Consider the following 22,416-nt stretch of genomic DNA (forward strand, 5'->3'; position numbering starts at 1 on the left):
ATTGGGTTGAGTTTTTGCTTGTTTAAAAGGAATACAGTAGAGGACTCTGCCAGGACAGAATAAGATGAGCTCTTTGTTTGCAGAATTGGGTGGAAGAGCTCAGCGGTGCAGATTACAAATTTGATTTCATCACTAATGTGGATTTAAGGTGTGATCACAAATTGATTAAGTTGTCTATCTTCGTATTTATAATCTCCATTATCGTAGGCTGTGTGGTAGGATTCATCCCTTCAAATTTAGCCATTTACAGTGTAGAATCATCTATCTGTGAAATATCTGTCTAGACTCTCCTTTTAGTTAAAGGAGAGAAATAGCCGCTCCTGGAATGCGATTCCTCTCGTTCCCGTGCACCTTGGGCCTGAACAGGTCGGATGAATTGGGCTCTAGAAGTTCCTATTTCTCTTCATTGACTTGAAGGAAACCCGGAGAAGCAGTTCACATAAGGTCATTTGTATTGTAAAAGTCTAAAGTTAAGGAGACCAGTCTGATCCTGAATGTTTACAACTATTTAAGTCTACTTCTGAACATGTATAGCTTCTGTCACAAAACCATAACTGGGCGTTATTGTGAAGGCACAGCGTGGTACCAGGGGGAACCTCGAGAATATCAGTGCAGGAAACTTTGGGTTGTCCATCACTCGTATGGTTAAAACAAGCACATATTTTTATATATAGTCATTTTTACTTACTAAAAATAAAATTTTATGGAAAAAATAGAGATATCACTTCCAGAATTAGACTTTCCTGTTCAGAACTTATAAGACGCTCCTTTTCATTACCTGTAAGAAATGGCACGCTGTTAACTGATATGGAAAAAATGAGACCAATTTAAAAACAATACAGCTTTGCAAATGTTTTAAGACAGTAGCTGTTCAGGTGACAGGCTTTGTAAGCAGTGGAGTACAAAAATATATTTCTAGCTAATGATTTAGATAAATGTGAGTTCTGCTGAAATGGCTGTGGTTCGGAAAGACTTTTCCATGTTACAGAATGGAACCGTGAGGTTGTGCAGTGGCTGAAATTATACAGATATATCATGCTTTGATGCGTGTTCAGTTTTTTCCCTTTAAAAAGTGATTTTATTGAAGCTAAATTATTGTAGGAATATGAAAAGGTATAGTTTGCTCTGAATTTATCCTTAGAGGGCCGGCAGATCATTGCTTTTTCTCCAAAATTAGATAGAAGGATCCAGATGGCAGATTTCAAGCCCATCAGGTGTTTAAAATATGCCCCTCAGCTAAAAAGAAGTATTATAGTTAAATCTGTCATGGCCTTTTTATTGCTCTGTGATACACTTGACAACTGCAGCCGTGAAAGAGAGAAGCTACAAGGAGCCGAGTCGGTCTGAAGTGGAGCAGGTCAGTGGCAGGGTTCGCCGGCTGCCCCGGGGAGTTTGATAGATGTACAGACCTGCTTTATGGCATCATTAAATCCATCATGGCGTAGGCTCCCATGGAGGCACTGAAGTCGTTCCCATAGTTTCTTGCAGATACTGTGCCAGGCATTAGAGAAGTAATGGAAGTGACACTTGGAGGGAAGAAAACGGGGTTTCCCCCGCCCACCCACCCTCCAAAAAAAATCTAGTGTCTTCAGCGGCAGTAACAAGGCAGTGCATCTGGGTGATGCCCTGTGCTGCATTTGGCAGCTGGCACTCAGTCAGCACCGCCATGGTAGGCTGAGTGCTGATAGTTCGTATCCCACGATCCTTTTATCTGAACAGAGCAATGTCTCCCCTGTATAGCCGGGCAGAGGAGTTGCGCTGCTTTTCAGATATCTTTAAAAAGCAATACAGGCTTTGCTTGCATCCCAACAAAGTGCTGCTAATAATGAAGAAAGAGTAAACCTCTTTGTGCTGCCGTAGTATGTATAAGTACTTGCAGTCAAATCAGCTTTCAACAAAGGGATGATTACTGCCTGACTCAGAGAAGAGGATGAGTTTAGTTTATTTATTTTTGTGCATTTGTAGATGTTTATATAGACACTGATTTGGGGAAGCTGATACAGTTTTGGCTTCTTTGCTTCTCCCTGCTTCTTTCTCCCCTTAAAAAAAAAAAAGGAATAAAGCAGATACTCTCTTCCTTTGTTTGTTCAATAAGCCACAGGGAAGGATAGCCTGTAACTTGGTATGTGTTAGCAAGAGATTCATTCTTTAAGACAAAAGAGCAAAACCTGTATCCAGAAGATCATATGACTGTAGTCCTGCATAAGCAGTCTCTGATAACTCTGGTGAATTGTGAGGGTTATTTTTAAGAGTGAAGGTGCGTGGCTGGAGTGAAACGAAGTGCTGTTAATGATGCCCCTTTTATGAAAACATTATCCTACAAGAAGACTATCCTGAGTTAACTCTGCTTTTGTCTGATTTCTGCCTTTCGTTTTAGATTCCAGAGGGGTGACTACCACATCGATGTGTGCATCAATGATTACCTGGATGTGTTCTGCCCTCACTATGAAGATTCAGTGCCAGAAGACAAGACCGAACGCTATGTTCTTTACATGGTGAACTTTGATGGTTACAGCTCCTGCGATCACACCTCCAAAGGATTCAAGAGGTGGGAGTGTAATCGGCCGCATTCACCAAATGGACCATTGAAGTTTTCAGAAAAATTCCAGCTCTTCACTCCCTTCTCACTAGGATTTGAGTTCAGGCCAGGCCGGGAATATTTCTACATCTGTGAGTATACAGAGATTTATCATTTTTGCATAGCAGGTGCAAGAAATGCAACTAATTTTTCACCTATGCTCTGTGGAAATACGGAGGGCCAAACTGTGCGTGGTGCAGATGGCTTACAGTGAATGCAGACTCAACTATCCCCAGATACGTTAGCTAGGAATCTAGAGTGAACATGAGATTAAAAGCACAGCCTCTTTTCTCACGTGAAATAGCATGTCAGCCTGTTCACTGAACCGTGGCTGACTTTTAAAGGAAAACACACTATTACATGTATTCCAACAGTCTGAAGTGGGGGAGGGAGGAAGAAGGGATGGTTGGAAGTTCTCCCCAAATACAAGGAAAAATAATTACTACTTTTTGATGTGAAATCCCTGGATTTTGTTATTTGCTCAAATTAAATATTCTTGTCACTATAATATTTGTCATGCAGGGAGAGTGAAGGCTGTTTAGTTTGTAGGTGCTGTAGCTGCTAATATCAATAGTCTAGCAATATTTAAAGTCATAATTTCTGAGGATAAATATACTAGCATTGAGCCAAGGGGCTCTTTTTTACTTTTTCTTTTTCTTTTTTTTCTTTTTTTACCCTCCTCTTAGAGCAGCTGTTTCTGTAAGCGTGGGGGCATGTGGAATGCAGTGGGAGCAGATTCCAAGCAAATTAGCATGAATGAGCTCTCACACCTGCCTTGGTAAATGATGGGGAACACTGTCGGCTCGGACCCCTTCTCTAAGGAGCCCTGCAGCAGTGTTGCTCTGGGCACCACAAATGGGCTGGAAACCGAGAGGAGATGCAGCGTAACATCTGGGGCTAAAGAAACAAAAACATCAGGAGGTTAAAAAGCAATGGGTTGAGCTACCTGACTCTTACAAACCCACTACGAAGCTGTTACTGCTTCAGCCGTCTGGTTTGGTTAGTCCTCCAACAAGGATCTTATTTCATCAATTTGTTTTCTACCTGAATCTTCCACTTCCCAGCAAGTTTTGATTGTTACAACTACAATTTTTTGTGTGTTTTTTTTAGTGTTAGACTAGAGAGTTAAAAGCTTTAGGCAGGCTGTAGATCCCGAGAAATATTGCCTTCATGTCTGTAGTTGGCCTTTCTACTGTGAAACAGTCATTCCACCTCATTTCACCACAGAAACTGAATACATGTGATCCCTATTTTTTGGCCTCATTTCTTCAGCATTAAGATTTTACTTTTCCCTCTCTAAATATACAGAAGAGAAATACAGTCCTGGTGGATTGTTTTCAATTCATTTCTTTTTCTTCCAGCAAATAAAATTCTCTAATGAGTGGCATTTCAGCATCAGAACAACAGTGCCTTGTTCTTGTGCTGCAGTGTAATAATAATAATCAGAAAAAGAATAATTAAACTCTAAAATTACTTCAAAACTGCTTTTTAGTATGGCGATGAGAGATCATGTAAAGCCCTAGTGCCATTTCAGATCACATAGCAAATGAGAAATCAGAGTGATGTGGAGAGTGTTGTAGGATAAATAACTTTGTACTGTGTTTGCCTAGTCCTAGGCACCTCGCTCTCAAAAGCTTCCCATTAACTTCAGCAGGAGTTTTGTTTCTCTCAAAACTACAATATTGGGCTCTCTGTGGACGCTGGATTTTGTTCTGGATTAGTTCAGTTCCTCATCATCGTCAGTTTAACAGTGCTAAGCAATGCAGTCCCTTTAACATTGTGTGGTTGCAATAAAATGCAGCACGGGCATGGCACCAGTAGCTGCAAGCATAAAAAGCTTCCTTATTGGTTTTCTAGATTTAAAAAAGACAGAGAAACCTTTAATAAAGGTGACAACCAAACAAAGAAGTAAAGAAAAGAATGAGAAATCTCAGCTTGATCTAGCTAGGTAGTGGCTTCATTGTTAGAACATACAAAGTCCATTGAACTCTCAGGCAAGACATTATTATTGAAATACACCCAGGGTGTTTATGACTGGTTTTCCTCATTTGTGGTTAAATTCAGTATTTCACTAAAAATCATTATGTATCTTCTATAACATTCATTTAACAGAGTCATTTAGCTGTCAAGGGCTCCCTTCAAAATAATTGTTCCAAAGTGCTTTAAAATATGAAGAGCTTTATGATGTTCAAGTGAGTTTAGATGGAATTATTTTTTTAATGAAAAGTAAAATAGCAGAAAAATTAGCAGCAAAGAGCTGTTCATTTGCTAGTAGCTTATTGGCCTGGCATTCACAGAAATTAAATTTTTAGCCATGTTTTAGAGAGACAAAACATTTTTCTTCCTTTTTGGTAGTTGAAATATTTCTTCCCCTTCATCTTTTGCTCTGCTGAGGCCGGTAGCAGGGTGGATAAGGTAGCAGTTGCAGAGAAGCCCAGTGTGCTCCAGCAACAACTAAATGCAAAGATTCTCGGGGGAGACTTGTCCATCCTGGTATGTTTTTCTCCTAGTTTGTGCCGAAGAGACAAGATGGTGAAACGTTGTGCCTTGCTTCCTCATCAAAGTTGCCGGCAGGCTGCCTAGCGCAGGCTGCAGAGGCTGCGCGTCACCTCCTGTGGCTGTGCGTTAAAGAAGTGGTTGCTTAGCAAGGGAAGGCTTCGTTTCCTCGGCAGAGCTGGAGCCTTTGCCGTCTGCACGCAGGCGGGCTGTAGCGCCGGGCTGAGGGGTCTGCTTACGGGGCACAAAGCGTGTGGCTTAGCCTAGGCCTCTGGGAGGACGCTGGTTAGGTATTTAATTTAATTACTGCCTGTTTGGTGCTGTTTGGAAAAGATTTGTTGTTTGCAGATCTCCTTGCTTTGCCTTTTGAGGGTGTTGCTTGCCCCTCCTGCTTCCATTATTTTGGGGAAGTGCAATGATTTGAAAACAATCCCCATCTTTTTTTCCGAACTGTGTGTTTTTAAAATCGCCACTGTTCTTGGCTATGTATTGCCTTTGTGTGTTGCCCAGATGAAATTAGATCTCCTTTCCTTGCATGTTCATTTTAGGAAAAAACTTTCTGGTATCAAATTTACATTGAAGAGATGAATTCAGCATTGCAGACATGAAATCAACAAGTACGAGTAGAGTTTAAAGAGGAAAAGGTTATTAAATATTTACAGAGAAATTAGCTTTAAAAAGGTGGTTTTAATTAGGGAGCTCATAGTGGGGGGCAGGGAAAGTAACTAATAAATCATGACCTGAAGATTTAATTTTTACTTAGTTCTTAGCAGGCTCTTACCTAAGGTTAGTATATGTTAGTCACAGGCAAAATAATATTACTGCTGAAACAGAAGCAAGTGGAATATAGAGAAAGCAGAATTTAAATACTTCAGGGATAATTGTGGTTTTAATGTTTTGGAAGGGAGAAAAAATTTGGGCTTGCAGGTTAAGATGGGGTACTGCACAAGGGATGATAAACACACAAAGCAAGGAAGGACCAAAACGGATCGTAAAGTACGGCATTTTTGTGTAATTTAGAATGAAAGTATCTTTTTCAATACTTTCAACAACTTAATGATGGGTGATTTATTTTTATTAAGGTAGTAAGTATGGAATAAAATACCAATAATAAAATACCAATAATAACTTGGCAAGCAAATATAAAATCAGAATTGATGAAATAAATATGAAGATACTGCTAGAAATAGACTTGAGACAGATTACTGCAGGATCCTGAGAGAAGTTTTTCCACCAACCTCCTGTGTTGATTTAAGCTAGATCCCATGTCTCTTTTTTGAGGATATCATGGAACGTAGTATCAGAAGTTTTACTGATATTAACCCGTATCGTATGTACTGCTTTCCTCCAAGCCCTCAGTCCAGTTGTTCTGGCAAAGACCTAATGCTCGATATGATTTATTCGTAACAGATCCATGTTGTGTTTATCGTCTTCTTATCCTCCTAAGAATGTACACATGTTGTTTGCTAAATCTTGTCATCATTTTGACTGTGGACTTCTGTATACTCTTTCCTCCCTTTTTTAAAGAGACCAGATAAGTTTGCTCTTCTTCCCAGTCCTCTGGCTGCTCTCCTGCTCTCCACAAGGTCTTGAGGACATTTGCTAGTGGTTATCAGGCTTTATATGTAACTTACCTAATTACAACTTAAGTGGTTCTTCCCCTTTTCTTATAGAGAAAAGAATTCCTTTTGCAGTTTTAAAACCCCCTTGTCTTACCTGTGGCTTATTTGTGTAACTTTTTCAATTAATGCTTGTTTCTAGTTTTAGCCCGTGTATTTGTCTTTCTGATTCTGTTTCAAGATGCTTATGCTGTTACTTTATATCATCTTTAATGGTGTGCCCTTGTCACTATTTCTTTGTACGAAGCTCCTGATCGTGGATTCAGGGAGGTTTTGGTGTAACCGTATCACTCCTGACCACATCAGGATAGTGTGCTCTTATGATTTGGATTCAGTTATTGTTTTAAATAATAATTCGTTCATGGTTTTTTAAATTTGTGATTAAATTTAAAAATGTAGTTTGTAAAGCTGTACTTAGTTTTACATACAGCTCTTTATAATAACTTCCTGCTCTCCTGTATTCCTTTTCCCCTTGCAATGTATCCTCAGGGGACCTAGTGCTACCTATTCCCTTGATTTTTCTTAAATTTGTCTTTGTTCCCCATTACCTTTGTTTCTCTGTGCTAATTCCTTTTTTACCTGAAACTTCTGACTCTTATCTCCTGATGACTTTTATTCAGATTTCATTCTGTTTTGTTCTGAGCTGCTTCTCTAGTAGAGAATTTGTAATTTTCAGAATCTCGGATAGCAACTTGTCTCTCTTCTGCTAAGTCGTTCCACAGCTGGGACTGGAAGTTGTCCTCACCGTGTTCCAAGAACTGGTGGGACTGTTCGGATCCTGCTGTCGTTTTTCTCTGACAGCTGCCAGTGTGGTTGGACTATCTCATTGCAACCATCTGCGCGCCTCTGGAGGCTCCTGTGACTCAAAAAATCTTAAGGAAAAAGCAGGAGTAGAAGAGAATATTTATGATGTCTCTGTTTATTAATAGGTAAAGATAAGAGAGAAAGAAACAGAGACATTATAAACATTCTTTTCTACTAATTAGTTAATATTTACCTTATTAATAAGTCTGTAGTTGAACTCTTTTTGAACTAGTCACAACTCCAACTCAAGAAGAGTCAGAACTCTTTTTGATGCCAGTTAAGCTGGGCTTTAGCTGTATTCGCTCTTCTGCTGTATTCGCTCTTCTGCTGTATTTTGCGTTCTTACGTTCAGGTGCTCAGTGTTTGCCCTATTACTTTTCCTTTAGTCTCTCCTATGATCTGCTTGCAGTTTCTCTGTCCTCTGCGATACCATGTTTCGTGATGCCCCACGGTGGTATTTTGGGGAGAGTTTACTTGCTTTTTGTCTCAGCACTGTAAACATACTTTAAAATCCTTATTGTCAGGTTGCCTGTTCCCTTCTTTTTACCTGAGATCTTTTGTAGAAAAATCTGAGCTGAAATACCCAGTCAGCCGCAGAATTGCTGGAGGTGGAAGACATCATGAAGCCACCACTACTTAGTGGTGGCAGTAGGGATTTTCATTTATTAGCAAAGAATTATTGACAGACCTTGGGCGTCTAGGTCAAGGGGAGGAACCGTACATATCCCTACACAAATCAGCAGATAGCGTAGGAAAGGCACTGGCCACTTCTTTGAAAATTATCACATAATTAAGAAAACTTCCCCGTGACTAGGAACCTGGAATAGCCTCACAAATTGCCAGTTTGGCTGTTATTATTTAGGATTGGTTTGGGTATAGGAAGGATTGGGGACTTTGCAGAGACAAGGTTGAATAGCCTGTGATGCTATGCAGGAGATAACTATAGAGAAGTACTATAAACTGTAGTATATTAACAAGGTTTCTTGGTATTTTGTGTGTTTGAAGAATGATATTAAACAGGCACCTAGAGCTTATTGTTCTTGCTGAGGCACCAGCTTAGTAGTAGTAGTAATCAGTGTTGTGCATGAAGAGGCACAACTCACTGAGAGAGGCTTCTTCGATTTAGAGATCTGCACATGTTCTGCCAGAGATTTAGGTCGGTGTAATAGCACAAAACAGAAGGACTATGAACTTTGGTTTTTTCTTATCAAAAGAATCGAGTGTGATTCCCCCCAAAAAATTATACTTCCCTTTCAATAAAAATGCTTGACATGATAAAAATAACTGAGACAAGTCAAATTTTAAAATATATATATATGTTTTGTCCTCATATGGACCAGGAAACACTGCTTTTCCAGAACCAGTTGGTGTTGTCAGCGCAACTGTTCATACCCCTGACTATAAGTCTGCTGCTATGAGGTGCTGTCTGAGGGCATGAGTGCAGAATTTCTCAAGATTTGAGTCTGATTTATGTGAGGAAGTCCCTGCTGGAAAATGAGATATTGTAAAAAAAACCAGGGCAAACTCTGTAGCATCTTGGAGAATATTAGCATCAACCAAAGGTTATGGTAGATGATTAGGTTACTTCCTTTGCATGATGATTAGGTTACTTACTTTTTTTTGAGGAAGTCAGCTGTTACTGATATTGATACTGATATCATATTCCAGCATCAGTAGCATAGTAATAATTAACTAGTAGTAATCTTGAAACATATTCTTTTACATCCAACACTTGGAGTATATGGTTTTTCTGTGAGCTGCTTTTCCAATAACGTCAAATTGTTTAGCAAACCAACTGACATTGGCACAAGTGAATTTATACCACCTGGAAATTCAAAGGAAACACAGGGACAAACTTTATCTGTGTTGCCACCCATACGAATGTTTCTTTACAGTGCCTGCCTGATGCAAAGTTGCTTTTATGTAAATAAAAATTGCTCCTTTTTGCTCACTGATGGAGCTGATACTGCTGCTTCTTCAGAGTGGCCTTGGAGTTGTGGGGGAGAAATGAATTTCCATTTTGATGGTTATACTCTGTATTTCTGGGGATTTCTGTCCGTCTGTTTGTCGTTAAAAATTTGGTCATCTCTTGTAAACACCTATTGTATACCTTGTGTATCTCTTTGTTAGGGAAGTGGGGCATTTGCAGACTGCTGGTGCTACTTGTCTCTCCGTGTCCCCGGCTACATCTGTCCACAGTACTTTCTCTGTAGGACAAAACTAGACTACCCAAACATGAAAATGGATTATTTTCTTTCTCCACAGACCACAGTCTGCAACTGTATGAGAAGAACTTTCAACAAAGTCCCCAATTGTTCTTTTTCTCATATCAATAAATTCTGGGCTGTGAGAGGTGTGGTTTGGGATATTTTTTTCCCCTGTCAGTCCTGAGATTCAAAGTCTAATGTTTGGCTTGGGGCAAAGTTTGGCCTTTAGCTTTAAAAAGTGCTGACCTATGTGAGCACTAGAGAAATGAGTAGAGCAGATTGATGGCAAGTCTGTGGTATACCATACTAAGCTTCTATTGGGGACAGCTGAGTCGCTATAGTTACTCTGTAGGCTAAACTTCTATTAACATTCATTTCTACCGGTGGGAATGATTAACTTAAGTAGCAGATATTTCACTTGGAAAATGAAGACTGGATTTGTCTTTCAGTGAGTGAAAACAGGCCGTCTGTCTTCAATTCCACAGGTGTCAGTTAAAGCAGAATACTGCTGGTGTTTATTTCCTCACTTCTTTTGGAAAACAGGAGGTCAGCAGATCCCTTCTGGAACTCTCTCCAGGCATCTTGGCTTGCACCAAGAGCTAAAAAATGAAGATTAACTAAAGAAAATATATTAAGGGATGCTGAGGGAATTGCAGACGTTTTTAGTGTGTTAACTGCACTTTTCTTTTGGGGAACATTGTTTATTACCAGGTCCCCCATTAACCTTTCAGTCGAGATCTGATCAGCATAAACATTGATGCTAGCTTGACAGCATGGCTCCGACGTGCCACTCTAGTACAAATCCTGCTTTGATAGCTGGTTTACCTGAGTCACTCGAGATGCTCTGAATGAAATCAAAGCAATTGAAAGGGTTTGATAAATGTATACTTTAAAAAATATTTTTGTGTGATAACATTAGACAGACAAGGAAGGTGACCTTTAAAAGGGAATTCATGCTTAGCCTCGTGTATAGATTAAAGGACTGGTTTCTATTAGAAAGCATCAGAAGAATTAAGTGCTGGTCCTGCTAAAAAGAAAGCAGAGACAATCACCAGAGTCTAATAGATTTTGACGTTGGTAGTGTTCTTAAAATCCTCAAAGGGAGTGTTAAAAGCTGTTGAATAATTTGGGACTCGGGAGAAATCCATATAAGAAAATGAAGAGAGAACCCACAGAAGTGCGGGTCCCTATTGTTTAAGCTTTTCAAAGAGAATGTGTTTCAGATAACAAGTTGAAAGAAGATGATTTGGATTCATGTGCTTCAAAAATTCAAGTACCATTAAGATCCTGATAATAGCAGAAATATAAAAGAGGGAAGGATATGCTACACATCTGTAACTTTGAAAACCTGAGTGTATTTTATAAGGTCCTAACCCCTGTAGGAAGATGACCGGCTTGTGTTGCCTTCTACTGGTATTGGGCGTTAGAAGAATGAGGGAGTGCCCATAGAGAGAAAGCGTGAGGGACAGCTTTTTTTCCTCTGTCCTTTTTTCATTCTCATCTAATGTGCTAGAAGAAGGCCAGTTCATTTTACAGGGAAATAAACTGTGTGTTGAGTGTTTTATATGATTCTATCAAATTGCAGAAGTTAAGAGGGTAGACTGATTGATTACAGCTTGGATAAAAGACCACCAAGGAGTATTAGGAGCTTGATAAGTCCATAGGCACACACTTGCCTTAGAGGGAGTGGTAACTAAGTGTTCCAGACTGGTGTCTATGGATTACTGTGGTCTTTAACATTTGCATTTTTTTGTAAAAATCCAGTTGTAACTTTCTTAGAAGTTAGCATGCAAATTCCAAGGTACTGCTGCAAATACAATTGAATGAATTGCATACAGCCCTTTAGATGCTTTGTACAGATGGACCATTCATCATTGCCTGCTTTAAATCAGTTTTGATGTTCAACAGCTACTACTTCCCATCTCAGAGATGGCTGCACTTCAGTGGTGGGTGAGGCTCTTTTGCGGTAGTACTTCACCAGGATGTTATGAGATTAATAAGGTGAAGCACGTAGATTCCCTGGATGAAAGAACTCGCAGAAGTGGAGAGTATTATTAATAATTATCTGAGGACTTATAACTCTGTAACATTGTTGTAATTTGATTTCTGAGCAAACTGAAACCTGTTTAATGAGCTGTTGTATTGGAAGTATTCGTTTTGTAACATGGAGCAGATGCCAGCAGAGATGGAAGTAACGTACCAGTGACATTTGGAATAACAGTGTTGTACTTCATTGCCTCCACGTCATCAGCATGTTAGTCTCCCTGTTGCTCAGACTAAGTTACTGAGGCAGTGCTTTCTCTGCTGATACCATCCGCATGTTATGATCCAAATGGGGTGTATGTGTGCCTGCAGCCAATAGATCAAAACCAGATCCTCTTAATGAACAAAATCTTCAACATTAGGAACAACTGGGTGATGGTTTTTCTCTTTTGTAAGTTAATATCCAACATTGAACTCCATATTTTCATAAATAGTTAGATTTAAAAGGAGCAAGCTTGTTTTTAAGGCACCTATCCCTCTGATATTGCAAGATGCTGTAAAGAGGAGAATATTGCAGAATTCTCAAGTGAATTTTTTTCCCCAATAATGCAAACTTCTCAGACAAGTTGTCCAAGACTCTGGGTTTGAAATGGCCATTTGCAGTTAATACTGTTATCTCCTAAAATTCTTCACAAGCCAATATAAATCACACAAAGTAAGATTGTTCGGTCAGAGTATTCAGAAATGCATAAAAGATTTATTCTGAAAAATTACAGAAAAATCTCTCCAGGCTTCCAGATGTTCCCACTTTCCCTCAGGGAATTGGTAGGTCATCCTCAAACCTACTTTATTGGCCAAATCAGATTTTTACTCCCTCTAAAATCTCCCATGCTTTCTTTTTGCATCATGTATATTCAATATTTAAAATATCAAGTGGTATAGCCAGCTAGATACAGCACTGCTTTAGGGAATTAAGAATGGCTTGAAGGTGTATCAGAATCTCACTCGTGCCATACCTCTATGCACAGAAGTAACCAGGATCGTCATGCTGGATATGGGGAATAACGTTGCTGTTGCTGATCTTCTGGGGGTGAAATGATCTTAATTATTTGAAGGATAATCAGAATGGCAGTATATATTAATCAATTAAAAGAGCCCTGATAATTCAGTCATAGTGGCGTTCAAAATGTATTCAGGGAAAAATACACAGGAGTGACTTAACTTACATTATGTTTTAAGAGTTCTAGATGGGGTATTTTGAAGACGAGAGCTTGAATATTTTCTTACGGTTTTTGACACATCTGCTTTTAGTAACATTGGATCTTCTTATATCTTCATGTCTGTATCATTAAAAACCTCATGTGGACTTCGCTTAAATATTTTGGGGGTTTGCAGAACATGCTCAACTGATGCATGGAAAGAATGAGCTACTTTTTAACGCACAGCCTTGCACTGGGACTGAAGTCAGGACCCATAGCTGCAGCTGGAGGCTTGCTCTGCATGCACATGTGCATGTATTTCTTCCTGAGAAGTCTTGAACAGAAAGACAGTAGCCTCAGGCTGAAAAAATATATCTTTTTGCATGTCTTAGCATCCAGGGGACTGTAAAACAAACAAACAAACAAAAAAACAGCCTTTTTTTGAAGAGGGCTTAGTATTATCTCTCTGCTTCTGGCTGGTGATGCACAGAAAAGTCATGATCTCCCCCTGCCAGTCTCTCTCAGGTACAGGCTCCATGGAGTTAGGTATGCAGTTCTTGCTGGTGCTGGATACCTTACTGTTTAGGTCTTTTCTGTAAACACCATGAAAAGGTTAAAAGGAGGAATAGCATAGTCCAAGCTCCATGGTGCATCAGCAAGGTAGAAAAATGCATTTCTTCCTCAGAGAAAGGTGCAGAAGCGAAGCATATCTTTATTCAGAAGTGAAGATATGTTCCAGTGAGGATGACGAGTCCTGTGTAGTTCCGATGTGAACAACTGACATGAGTAGGTGGTTGTTTAGCAGTTTGTTTTATCATATTTTCTTACATTTCATGAGATTTTTAAAATTGTTAATTTAGCAGTTGAATATAGATGGGCAAAATTACAATTCTGCTGGAGTTTGAATTGAATAATCATGTATAAGAATAGATTTAAAGTATATTTATAGCAAAAAGAACTATTTGGTGTTGAACTAGTTGTTTGAAGCCTTGAGACATGGGATATTACTTATTTTTGGTGATTGTTACTGTTTTATCTCTTAGCTGGGTCTAACTGATGTAATCTGTGCATCACCAGATCACTTGTGGAGAGTGAAGTGTCTGCTTGGCAGCTGTTTGGCAGTATGCGGTCAAGTGCCCTCGTTCCAGCCCACATCTCTTTGAAGTAGTGCTGGGTTTCCCACTTCAAGCGGGGAGCGTTTTATCCATCTCCCATTGCAGCACTGAGAAATGCTGCCAACAAGGCAGCCGAAGCGGCAGCTGCCTTGCAGCTTCTCAGTTTATTGTAACCAGCTCCCATGCCTGTACAAAATGTGCCATCTCCAGCTTATTGTGAGAGGGTGTTAGATAGCTTTCACTGTTGACCCTTTCCTCCAGCCTAAGCGGGGTGATAAGCCACGAGAAGCATGGTTAGAAATTTTTGCTGTAAGTCAGGTTCCTCATCTGTGGACTGCACCTGTGGTAGCCTTGCTCACAAACACACACCAGTGCAATAGGATTTTGTTCACAGTCCCACTTGAAATACTCAGTGGGAACTCAAGCGAAACTGTATAAATTAGTCACTGTCACGTTTAGGCATTAAAAGTGGAATTAGTAATTTATATTAATCACAAATGTTTCTCCAGGTTTTATTAACAAGCACATTGGCTGCCAAAGTGCTTTCTGGAAGACATTTTTTTCTCCAAACTGCCACAGAGAACAAAACAGTTATTATGGGCGTTTAGATAAAGATTAACGGTTTCAGCAGTTCATTGGAGGAAAACCGTATTTTACTATACATTCCACTTCAGCACAGACCGTCACTGCTGGCATGATTTGTCGCCTCTTTGATAAAATTATACAGTGGAGACGCAGGATGGTGTAATTCATTTTAAGAGCAGAAATAGGTTAATCAACAAAGCAGACTGAGGTTAAAAATCAAACTGGGCCCACATTTCTTAATTTTTTGGCAAGTCCAAATTTCCAATAACAGCAGCGAGATATCTGTCTAACTGCTGTTTTAGCACATTTGGTTCATTTTGTCCTCATGCTTCATGGTTTCCTTCTTCACCTGCATCATGCCTTTTTTTCTCAAGATGGTTTCATGTGCACTGTTCAGATCTCCAGGAGCAAATAGTCTAAGTGACCACTTAGTAGTCTCTGCATCTGCAAGTAATTCCGTGGAATGCTGTAGGAGCTGTCCGCGAGCTCGGTGCAGTGTGTAAAGAACTGACCAGAATGGTAAGAAAGACGTCAAAATGAATATTACAGGGTTAAGAGCAATGCAGGGCAGACTGTCAGTATGACCTTCACACTTTCATCTGTTTTGTGCAGGCAAAATCAATTTCCTAACGTGCTACTTTTTGAGCTTATCATGTTCCAACAAATTAATAGACACGCTGTATTTTATTCTATTATGGCTAGCTCCCTGTTTTCCTTCACTTTTGTGTTTTAAGGTGGTAGAAAGCGAAGAAAATCAAAACACACCTGAAAAATCAGCTGTTTGCTACGAAGGAGACAAACAAGGGTTGAAGGAGAAGAAAGCTCATTATAAAGAGATTAGAAAATTAATTGATTGGTGGCTCTGATAGTTCCCATTGGATGTCTAAGGACCCTGTGAAAAGAAAGTTATAGTCTCAAATATAACAGTTCTTCCTATTATTTCTTTTTCTCATGTAGAGACTCCTCTGAAGCATCATTAAGTTCCAATTATTTTCAGTGAAATATTTCACAAGAAAAGGGCATGATAAAATCAGTAGAGGTAGTGTTATTCCCATGAGACACCTACTATGTCTAATAGTCAAACCATAATAGAGAAGGCTTCTGTTGAGCATAAAACTTAAAAGATTTCAGCGGGGAGGATTCTGTTTCAGAGAGGTTTAGGAACTCTCGTGACATGGAGTTTAGCAGCCCCACTCCGTCCCCCTTAATTAGTACCGGGCAGTTGATGAATTCAGTAAAAGAGAGGTCTGAGAACTTGATGAGATCTCTGGCTTAGTTACAAGCATGCACAAAATTTACAGTGAAGAATCTGTTATTAGATTTTTTTTTTCTGACGCAGAATGTTGGGTTAGAACTAATGTTCTTTTAAAAAAACCAAAATGTTTGTAGAGATGTTTGCTTCTTTACTCATTGACCTTTTTTTCCTATATTTCTCAAGTACCTGCCTAGCAGCTGTGTGCATAGGGATTGCATGGGCTTGTATGTGCATATATGTGGATAATATGAAAATGTCAAGTATTGGTTACATTTTTGATTTAAAAATGAACATTTGATGTTAAAGGGTTTAGCTACTGTGATTAAAAACAAAAAAAATTTGTCCAGCTAAAAATATACGTAAGTTTAACTGCACTGAAAAATAAAATGTTTGTATTATAAAATGCCAAAGTACCACCTTCTGGGCATTGTATTATACTCTCATTAAGATTATCATTCTCCTGTATGGGCTGAGCTGCCCAGTTGTTCTTTCTTTTCCTCATTACAGTATAAGCATGCTGGTGTCACTAGGCATCGCGGAAGCTTGCCAAAAGGAAGATGAGGTTAAAGATCAATTCCGCCCTACTTTAGATGGGGGACCGGTTGGGATACTATGTGGGGCAGAGCTGCAGCCGTAGTCCCTTTAACTTTTTCCTCCCTCCTGTGCTCGGTTCCCCTCCGCTACTTCCTGGGAAATGCATATCATAACGACTGTGCCGTAGAGGGGAGGCATTCCCACTGAAATGTCCCCTACGGAAGAAAATGGCAGAAAGAGACGTTCTCTGCAAATGTGCTCTAGCATGCATGGAGAAGTATTTTGGCTTTTCAGAAAAGAAATTTTTTGGTTTGCCACCAAAGTCCTTGGGACACCAAACACAATGTTTGTTTCCATGGGAGTTTTCCAGCCTATGTGTTGCACCATGTTATTTCTGCCTTCTAAATTGCAGGAGCAAATGCTTCGTCAGGTAGCTTTGCAGTCGATGGGGACCTAGTTCTGCGCGTTGCTCAGCACTTGTTGTAAGGGTGATGTGAGGGCTGTGTGCACTTACAGACCCTTCAACCACTTTGTGCTTGACCAGACCAGCTGCTTGTTCTCATCAGGAACAGTAGTATTGTTTTCATCCAAACTATTAAATGGCTTCTGTTCTGGATTTTACACAGGCCTAAAGGATGTACGTTAGAGTCATCTTGGGGAAAGCCCTTGTAAACTAATGTCCAAAGAAAGTATTTTTTAATATGTCAGTCTATCTCAGAACAGCTATTTCTGGCCAGGACTTTTTCATTTTGGTAAACTAAAGATAATGTTGAGTGAAAAATAGTCTTAAGCCAGAAATAAATCTCTGGGGAATGTGATGCCAGACTTAAGTGACCGGGAGAAAAGGAAGAGAAAATTTTCAGAACTATGTGGGTTATAAGGATGAGGAAGATTGTACTTTAGAAAGGTGAATTAAAGTTGTGCTTTTGGTGCTTGTGTGAGTGCAGCTGGATTTTCACAAGGACATGTGTCATTTCTGGCTACAAAGTGCTTGTGAGCAGCATATGGTAATATGCACAGGCAAATCTGCACCATACCCATATAAATAGAGGTGAAATTACAAGCACGTGTACAGTCTACAAAAAAGTCAGCAAAGAAAGCCACACACAAATAAAATGGCAACAGAAAGTCCCATGAAATTGCTTTAGCTCTTCAGCAGCTATACTTTAGGCTGAGGGAAGAGGACTCTTACAAGAGACAATTACGTTCTGTGAGGGGAAAAGAATGATAGTAAAAGTAGCAGTAATTTTTTTCCCATGCCATTTCATCAAGGAACAGGATTTTTTTATTTATAGGCATAAATATTCCAGTGATGGTTTTGTTTCAGGTTTGAAAAGTAAATAGAGACGCTGTATGCATGTTGAATGCTAAAAATGATTCACTTGAATTTTTTCTGGAATACATTTGTCAAAATGAATGTCAAAATAGAGGGCCAAATGCAGTAGCTGTCAGTGAGAAGTGGTAAGCTTGCTTCTTAGGTAAGTTTGTCAAAGTCACAAACCTTCTCTTAAATGCCTTTAACTGTGTTGCTGGGGGGAAAAAAATTCTTATGACTGTGCACACAGATTATTGCGCTCTTTTTTTGACCTAAGCATCGATGAAAATGACATCGATTTCAGGGTATCTGCATTTGAGTTGAATCTTTGTTTAGGCTTTAGGGTACTGATCTGAAATGTGCCGGAATATGTACATTCTCAAAACTGGAAAAAAACCCCAAACAACAACAAAAAATACCTAAAAACAGAGTAGATACAATGTAAATTACACTGTACAGAAATTGTAATATGCTTCTTCAAGCCTGTTCTTCCTTGGCCCCCGTCCAAAAGGAGGTAAAATAAATAGATTGTATATTACAGGCCATATGTCAAAAGTGCTTAACATTCCCAATTAGAGTCATAATTTCGGAAGTACTTAGCTGTCACTTAGGTATCCAAATAGTTGGCCAGACTTCTAAAATGCTTTGCACATGAAGCACTGAGTTCTTCTGAGAAGGTGATCTCTGATGTGGGTTGTAAACATCTTGAAAGCTTGTCAGTAGGCTGTTTTGAATAGCATGTTTGCGTTTTACTAGTTTTTTTTTTTTTTTTAAGTGTAAATACAATACTCTTGTCAACTTGAACCCCATCTCTGCTCTCCCATAAGCAAGGGCTAAGTTAGCGTAGTATTGTTAGCTGTTCTTTCCTTTTAACATGAAGTGCAACTGTTAGCTTAGAAATACATGAAAGAGTGATTGTAGTGTTGATGTCGATGGAAACTGACTTCAAAGTACAAGGCTTCTGCTACGCTTAACTAGTGCTTTAAAGAGCTATCTCGAGCAAGCGCGTGTCTCTAGGCAGTTAATGCTTGAATGAGGTGGAAACGGTGTAGATGGGGAAAGGAACAAGGGGAGGAGCTGAGCGGTGCGGGTGCGCTCAGGCCCCCGAGACTCCTGCCACCCCGCGCTCGGGTGGCGGGGAGCGGGCTGGCGTGCACCCTGCCCCGCGGCTCAGCAGGGCTCTCCTTTGAGCCTGGCCCTGCCACGAAGCTGGATGGGGTTCTTTGGGGAGTTCACGGGTGGGTGTTTTACGAGGAGTCATGTCTGAGGTGGGAAAGTCTTGGAGAAAAATAATTCTAAAAAAAATCCGGGCTTTGTGTTTGCAATAACCTGTCAGGAGCCAGTAGTGAACGTAAGCTGTGGGTACAGTCATGTGAATCCCACCCCCCTCCTTGCCAAACACAGTTTCTGCAGCTCAAGCTGGCAGAAGGTTAGCTTTGCAAACGCCGTCACCTTCTCTTGGAGATGGTGCCCACAACGTGTCATTGCTTAGGCCAAGGCTGAAAAGCCGACCTAATGAAAATGTTGTGACTGTCTGGAGTTTTCCAGTCCTTGGTGCAGCTGTGGCACTTGCTCTCCCTGCTGCGCTGCATAGCACACTGGCCATTTGTTGGCAAGTTCATATTTCACACTGCAGGGAATTGAGATGATTGAACAGACAGGAGAAGAGTTTTATTTGCAGTAGTCTGTGTATCCCTAGACTCTGATTTGGCATAAAACATCTGCTTCATGATCTGTTTCAAGGCCAGTTCCCTTCCGCCAGCAAAGGTTACGACTTCAGGCAAGCTGTGCCTTTGCTGGCAGGGGGAAATTTGCCTGAAGACTTGATTTAGTGAGAATCAAAGCATCCTGCCACAGAAATCCTCTTTTCAATTACTTCTGAAAAGGCAGCCAGACGATAAATGTATTAACATATTAAATAGTGAGTTAAGGAACCACTGACTTCTGTTGTATGGGTTTTTGTGAGAAGTTGATATAAACAGTATCTGTGTATATTTTTGCATGTGTGGCTGGGAATGAACACTCACGGTTATTCTGATAGGAAGAGATGTGATAGATACTCTACGTGTATCTGCTTAACTCCACTGCAAATAAGCAGAGTCAAGAAGTATATCTATTGGTTTCAGCTACAGTTCATGTCTATTTTCAGTTTGTAAAATTAATTATTGTGATGTAGTTTCTGTTAATTTCTTGGTAAGTAGGCCCTGCATGATGCTGTATTTGGAAATAAATTGACGTATTATATCTTCTTTGTATTTGTGGTGGGGACCTAATTTCAGAGCAGTTTTTGTCTCCTACCAGAAAAGTCAATTTTTTGGAAGACCGATATAGATTTCTTTGCAGAAGTGTTATCTTGATCCATACTGACATATATACAAATGAAATCCATGTTCCTTCTTGCAATAACATAGTTAGATTCAACCTTTGTTAGAGTGAGTAGCATATTATCATCTATGTGCTTCACTGCCATTGATGCACAGTCTTTGCAACATATGGCTATTTCTCCTCCTCCTCAGAAAAAGAAATCCTTTTTCTAGCTTAAAAAAAATAGTAATTGAATATTTGCATATCTCCAAGGAGCCATGCGGGTTAAACTCTGCATTCATCTTCTGCAGTTCTTAGGCCGCTTTGGTTTAAGAGTAAGAACTATTGCTTTTATGAAGTGCCTTTTTCTATAAAGTCAAAACCTCACAGCAGTGCACAGAAAGCCAGTGGTATAAAGGAGCTAAGTAGAGTCTTTAATAGAGAGAGCTAGGTTGTAAGTGTTTTTGTTCCTACAGAGCAGATAGATTTGGTTCCATCTGTTCCATATTCATAACAAAGGAGCTCACTTGCAGGAGGACTGACTTCCCAGGAGTAGCATGGTAATGATCTTTTCACCACAGAATGAAAGGATCTGAAAACGGTCACTTCAGCTCTGCAGAAAACAGCCAGCACGGATAGCACTTCAGACCTGCTGTTTTCCCACAATTCAGTTTCAAGGTGCATGTTTCTTTGAAATGTCTTGAAAAATATATTAATAAGAAAAACATAAACCTTGGGCTCTTCCAGCACCCCGGTCAGTCGTCCTTCTGAGGAGTTCAGGATTTCGTCTCAAACAAAAATGGAATGACATGTTACATATACAGGGTCAATATTTTTTTTTTGATCTTGGTATTAAAGGCAGAAATGAAAAATGATTTACTGCCGCTCCTGGTTCTGTTTCCTGAACTTTTTGCACAGTCTCTACCTTCTCAGTAAGAGGACTTGGTGAATGGGAAATCTGAAGTGCACAAAACACGTGCAAAACTTCCTTGCTGCGTTTTGTAATTAGGATGCTCCAGCGCCAGCTTTGATTACGCACCTCGTGGGCTTTCCAAAAAAAATATCCCGCCTGATCCAAAAAAAAAAAAAAAATTCTTGTCTCACAGGATATTTCACAAAGGGAGAACAGAAAAACACAAGAGTGCACCACAAATGCTCTTGCTTGGTTAAAGAACAGATTATGCAGTGACCTCTAGAAGGTGAACTTAAGGCTTTTCAGAGACTTTAAAAATTAAATGGGACCACAGAACTAGGAGGAACCTTCTGTGTCATTGGCTTTAGCTGTGCAAGTCTTAGGAAGAGGACCAGTAACAGACCCAGAGTTACTGTTGACCTAGCTGGAAATCCCATGTGGAGCACACTGAACCCGGGGGTCTCCGTGCTCCCGGAGGGGCCGTGCCAGAGGCAGCCGTAAGAGGGGAGCGGGCAGGCCGGCAGCCTGGCCGGGCCTTCCCTAGCCCGCGCTGCCGCAGCGCCCGTGTGGGCATCCTCATGAGCTCGTTTTGGCTTTGCAGCCAGCAACATCAGAAGTCACAGATTATGTAAGTGTCTGCTGCATTCGTTTACTGAAGACTCCAGATCAGACAGTACACACAGATTAACAATTACCTATTTGTTGCTTTCTCCACCCCCAGCCCCCTCACAGTAAGGTATTTGATTTCAGAGGGGTTTTCTGTTTGGGTGTTTTCTTTTGTTTTTTGTTTGTTTGTTTGTTTGTTTGTTTTTTGAGTTCTTTGTTTTGCTATAGTAGTTCAAGGAGAAAATACATACATTTTGCATAGCTCTTTTCTTTATTAGGGTAAATGGGAGTGTATCCAGGCTTCTTGGGAGAACCCCGGTGCACTGAAGCTGCTTAGGAACGTGAGGGGAAGGAGGTATCTGATGCACGCTGGCATGCAGCACTCACCAGCTACCAGAGCTATATCGAGCGCAGATGTTATTGAGATGGATTAGCCAGGAGCAGAGATTCAAATGTGAGCAGATCTTCATGATTGCAGAATGCAAGGCACGGACTCTACGCTTCACTGACAGGATTGCTTTAATGTGGCCAGCCCTTAGGTCTTTACCCAAAGATTGGAGAGACCACACTACGAGAGAGAGACTTGAGAAGAGTTAATTTAGTGGAGGTTTTGTCCATATCTGTTGAAGTGAAGTATGTGTCAGCAAGGAGGTGTCAAATAATGGATTTGTGTTATCCCATGTTGATGTCCATATTTATAATTGTACATACACATGGGAGGCACCATTAAAAACTGGTCACAACCTGACTTAGAAGAGTTCCTGAACTGCTTTGAAGGTAAAGGACAGACGTGCTAGCTTGCAGTGGGGAGATGCTTGCTTAGATCAGAAAGCATCGGGTGCGAAAGAGAATCGGAGTCTGCTTGAGAAGACTGGCTGTGTCAAATAGTGACTTTTCTGGAGT

The 22,416-nt window shown here is 40.2% G+C and overlaps 1 protein-coding gene across 2 annotated transcripts in view; it reads left to right on the plus strand.

Moving 5' to 3' along the window:
* Positions 1-22,416, plus strand: part of LOC112995248 (ephrin-A5) — a 211,996-nt gene that overhangs the window by 168,885 nt on the left and 20,695 nt on the right. For both annotated transcript variants that reach the window (XM_064500840.1, XM_064500839.1), the window contains exon 2: positions 2,378-2,670. In XM_064500840.1, the coding sequence (XP_064356910.1) occupies positions 2,378-2,670 (293 nt within the window). The remainder of the gene's footprint in view (positions 1-2,377; positions 2,671-22,416) is intronic.

This window comes from Dromaius novaehollandiae, chromosome W (genome assembly GCF_036370855.1).
Source record: "Dromaius novaehollandiae isolate bDroNov1 chromosome W, bDroNov1.hap1, whole genome shotgun sequence".
NCBI classification, from domain to species: domain Eukaryota; kingdom Metazoa; phylum Chordata; class Aves; order Casuariiformes; family Dromaiidae; genus Dromaius; species Dromaius novaehollandiae.